This window comes from Fukomys damarensis, unplaced genomic scaffold, assembly GCF_012274545.1.
Source record: "Fukomys damarensis isolate Sample0158 unplaced genomic scaffold, DMR_v1.0_HiC HiC_scaffold_4, whole genome shotgun sequence".
Taxonomy (NCBI): Eukaryota; Metazoa; Chordata; class Mammalia; order Rodentia; family Bathyergidae; genus Fukomys; species Fukomys damarensis.
Window position 1 is genome coordinate 17,643,368 of NW_022900916.1, and position 5,030 is coordinate 17,648,397.

At 34.3% G+C, this 5,030-nt stretch overlaps 1 protein-coding gene across 12 annotated transcripts in view; it reads right to left on the bottom strand.

Annotated features, from left to right (window-relative positions):
• Positions 1–5,030, bottom strand: part of Dgkb (diacylglycerol kinase beta) — a 609,362-nt gene that overhangs the window by 354,300 nt on the left and 250,032 nt on the right. For all 12 annotated transcript variants that reach the window (XM_010643347.3, XM_033757026.1, XM_010643348.3 and 9 more), the window contains 2 exons: positions 4,095–4,180; positions 2,030–2,119 (listed from right to left, as the gene is read on the bottom strand). In XM_010643347.3, coding sequence (XP_010641649.1) covers positions 2,030–2,119; positions 4,095–4,180 — 176 coding nt within the window. The remainder of the gene's footprint in view (positions 1–2,029; positions 2,120–4,094; positions 4,181–5,030) is intronic.

A 5,030-nucleotide genomic window follows, 5' to 3' on the forward strand; every position in this document is an offset into this window, starting at 1 on the left:
TGTTTTCAAAAACATAAATGGTGATATGTCACTGTGCTTTGGAAAAATTCTTTGAAGTTTCATTTTATTCTTTAAATAAAATAAAATTCCTACAATAACAAACAATTCCCTGCATTGTTTAGTTCTTCATAATCACAGTTCTCACCATTGCTGACTATCTGCCGCCTCACTGCTGCTATGGTAACCCACCAGCCCCTCCTCCTCCTGTCCTCTCCACCCTGACGCTGTTTCTCCCTTCTCATTTTTGTTTGGCCCAGCTTAAGTGTTACCTCCTCAGAGAGGCCTTCCTCTCCATCTATCTGTATAATTCTTCTCTATTACTCATACTGCTATGATCCTGATCTTATTTTGTAACTATATAATTAATTATGTATCGATTTATTGTCTACGTGCTCAATGAAGCTGCAATCTCCAAAAGTGTAGGTAGCATTTATTTGTATACTTTGATATATGCTATTGTCTTTGCCTTTGTCCATCAACAATCACTTTCATGTGGTTTGATATGACTCACAAGACTGAATAAATTAGATTTCTTTGTGGAACCTGAGATTTAATCTGCTTGCTAATTTGGAAACAAAATTTATTAATTTCCACATATCAAATGTATTTTCCAGAAGAACATAGCAAGAAATCACATGCATTTCCCTTTCTAAAATCAGTGCACGTGTGAGATAACAGTTATATCTTTAAAATAATAGTTATATTTTTATTTCTGTAGATTCTATGACTTTTAATCAATACTGGATATTTTTCATACATGACAGTATATTCTTAGGAAACCCCCAAACATGTTATCTGTTAAATTTTTTAGGTATCTTTCAATTCTTTTTGTTTAACATGCACATGCATTGAACAGACAGTCATGGAACAACAGTTCTCAAACTTTACTGTAAGTCAGAGTTTCTTTGAGAGTTTTTTCAGGAAGAACCACCTACTCGGGTCTCATCCTTAGAGATTCCCATTCATATTCAGGGTAAGGTCAATCCACTATATTTTTAACAAGCTCCCCAAGGCCTTACTATTCACAGTCTTAGTAGAGTCAACCTCCTCTTGAGTGAGTTTAGATGCTAAAAATATTTAGCACTGAATTCTTGCTTCTTTAGCAAAATCTGGTGCTGTTTAGTAACCTTCAGACAAGTACAATCTATTCGTACCTCCTCACCATACCCGGAGACCTCATTTTGAAATAGTTTGTGCACACTCTTCTCCATTTCCAGTCCCTTCAGTATGCCAAGCACCTCTTCACCTCTGAGCTTTGAATTCAATTCTTCTCTGCCTCTGAAGTCCATTCTGAGTTTTACATGGCTGTGTCATTATCCAGATATTTCACTTTTCTGCTATGTGAGTAAGGCCTTTCTATACAAATTAGTATCTGTTTACTTGTTAGTAGAATGTCTCAGAATTTGCAAATAAACTAGGTCCTTCTGTTTTCCTCCCTTCTTCTGTATCCCGGGTTACATTGTTTAGCACAAGGCAGGCCTCAAACATTAATTCTTATTTTATCTTCCTTAGAAAATCCTCTACTAAGGCTTATTCATTTTCTATTAATGATTTCATCACACAATTCATACATATGTGTGGGTGTATATATATATATCTATAAATATAGATATATATGAATATACTATATATATGTATATATATATTACATGTATCAACTCTCCAAGAAGAATGTAATCATTATGTTCTGCTAATGTGCACTAATAAAAAATACAAATTCACAAAACCTTAACATTACCTTAGAGTCATCCATGTTCGACTCATTTTCCAAGCAAGAAAATCCCAAACCAAAGCTATGTGAAAAGGTCAAGCTGATAATTAGTTTTGGGCTAAAGCCCAACACCCATAGTCTAACTAATCCTTTATCAAGTAGCTGTTCCTTTAACTCAGACTATTGTTCAAAATCATATACTCATATTATTTTTGCTAAAACAGGGTGGTAACTGCCATTCAGTAAAGAAACGTTGGGTAGTGCTCACGGAGCTTGTGTGTGTGCTGTGTTTGGGCTGTTCTTGTGCAACTGTTTTACCTCCTCCCCATCGCAGACATCTTGCTAAGTCGTTACCAGTTCCAAGAGGCAGAATAGCAACTGGAGGGTGCTTGGAAACATTGGCCTTTTCTGTGAAATTGAGAAATTAAAATAAAATAAAAGTCTGAACCCAGAGAATACAACAGTAAAAAAAAAAAAAAGGACAATCTGAGATGAAAAGACAGAATCCCATTAGGTATTTCTAAACAAAAAAGAAAATCTTGTAGCCATATTCAACTATAGATTATGATAATTTCCTATATTTTGTGACAATTGATAAAATATAAACTAATGCAATTATTAGTGAAGGAAAAGAGAGTTTAAAAATCATTTAAAGTACCTTAACTCAGCTAAACCTTGTGTACTTTTCTCCTTTAAAATCCTCAAGGTAGACAGGCACACATAGCCACATAGCACATGAACAGGGAAGCGACCAGGGTGGATGGGTCGATTCTATATAAAGTCCTTTTGCAAAAAGCTGGGGGCCTTTTACTTTAAGGAATAAAACTTCTGAAAGAAGGTTCATTCTAAAAGAAAGTGAATTGCTGACACCGTCTTTGAAGTGTTCCTACTCACAGTCCTGCTATGTAACCAAGCTGAGGGACATAACATTAATACTGGCACCTGAGAAAGGTCAATTTTCATATGAAATTAATCGTTACATCACATACTGTTAAGGGTTTATGGCAGTTTAAATCGCTATCACTGAAATTTCATATCTTCTTGAACAAAATTCATCAGAGGGCTAGAGTGAATCTCACGAGCCTCTAATATTTTATTTTTTGTTCCAAACTTGCACTGTGAATTCAGTACGTGGATGAGTGCAAGAACACAGGTGTTACATAATTCAGAAACGTGCTGCAAGAAAATGCCAAATATGGACTTTGAGGGCTAAAGGAAGCCAAAAATGCCCACTCTTTTCACTCAAAAAACTCCCAAACTCTCAACATTGTCCTGGTGATTAACTTGTAATTCTTGAAATTTAGTTACTTCTTATATAGAAATAGTGATACTATTTCACTTTTTCTTTGAAGGCCAAAATCAGAATTTTCATGGTGTGTTCTATAAAACAGGAGTAGATTTAAGTTGGTAGATTCTTCCTGAAATGTTGCTGAAAATATGTAGTTATTTTAAAAGTGAATATTTTGTAGTTTATGAAAAATGCAGTATTCTTATCTCCATTGAATAAATAGAAATTTGTTTTAATTTAGGTAGAGAAGACAAAACTTTTGAATCAACTTTAATTGTGAAAGGGCTTGTTTTTAAGAAAGACCATTAATTCCTCAAAATAAGCATTTGCTTTAGATTGATCTCTTCATAAATTCCAATTTGTTATTTTAACATCTTAACTGATGTTTTAACTAGCAATCAGTTCTGACAACTGTCTAGATGTGAAAACCTGTATAAATTTTCAGAAGTTAAGTTTTTCCAGTGCTGCATATTCACCTTTTATTTTGAACCATAGACCTCTTCTGTGTACTTATAAACTGAAACTCTACTTAACAACTGAGAATAAAGTTTGTGTGTGAGTTTCAGGCCCAGCTCTGTCAGTTTAAACTACAGGATTTAGTTCTAGCTCCTTAGCTTCTCAACTCTTAGATTAAGAGTGTTTATCTAACAAATTTATGGGGGAATAAAAGACGATCTCTTCTGTTATTATATATAAAGAAAAAACAAAAATGATGACGATGACGGTTAGGAGTGAATATACACAAGGGTAAGATTTGAGATTTCAAATCCAAGGGAAGTCAACACATCTCTTTGGCACAGATTTTATTAAAAATACTAAGATTCCCCCTATTCAGGGCAAAAATAAATCTGAAAGTTTAAGAAGTATTATGCAAAACGAACTAGGAACAAGTATTTGTATATAATTACACATTTTTACTTATACAAATTTTGAGATAATAGAAGAATTAAACTAGTAAGTAGCGTAACGGTTACAAGATGAGCAATTATATAAAAATATCCAAATATTTTAATGCTGGAGATAGACCGACTGACAGACAGACAATTTAAGTTTACTACTCTCACTCAAGGCACGTTCCCTACGTGTCTGCATTACCTATGCAGTCCAGAATCCAGCCCACAGTTCCGTCTCCTCCACAGGCTAGCACTCGGAAGTCAGGGACGTCACGGAAAAAGTTTAACCTGAAAAATAAGCACGTTATGGTACTATTGATATTTTTAAGGGCCTGTTTGGTTTCCACCCTTAGCATATGTCCAATGAACTATATACTTTTAACATGAAAACTGTAAGTTGCTTGATATTTTACATAGTGAGGTAATTTGCCGTTATATATATAAACCCAGATTTTTTTCTTAAAAGCACTTTGTAATTGCATGTTCTACATTTTGTATCGACTGTACGCTATATTTATAAACTCTAAAATGGAAGAAACAAAATAATTAATAAATCATAAATTTAATTAACATATTCGTCCAGATGTGGTATCGGCTAAGGTAATACAGAATGACATATACTATAATATTGCATTTAGTAATTTCTCTTAATCACAATTTGTCTTTTGAGTTATTATGGAAATGTGATTACCAAATCAGTAAATATAGAGCCTTTAATACTTCCCTGCTTTCTTCATTCCTGGGAAAAGTTGATCAGGCTCTAAGGGAGGCTCTAGCCAACTGTTTGCCATAGTCCTTTGAGTTTGAATTTGGATATAGGAACCATCCTTCATCTCATCTTTTGACCTGGTCAACAGCGTCTTCCCCTTAGGACCACACATGCTTAACTGCTGTGTCAACTGTGAAAATACCCACTGTTCCTGCTGGTATTTGTCACAAGACAGGTCACGCAGACACTTTTACAGTCAGATGGGCCTCTTTCCTTTCAAGAGGACTTTAAATAGGCAGAAACTTCTGTCTCTTTCTCTCCTTTGCCTCAGAGATAATCACTAGGACTAATACAATGTGTAACAAACCAAGTAACTTTCTATATGAATATATATATATATATATATATACACACACACATATACACATA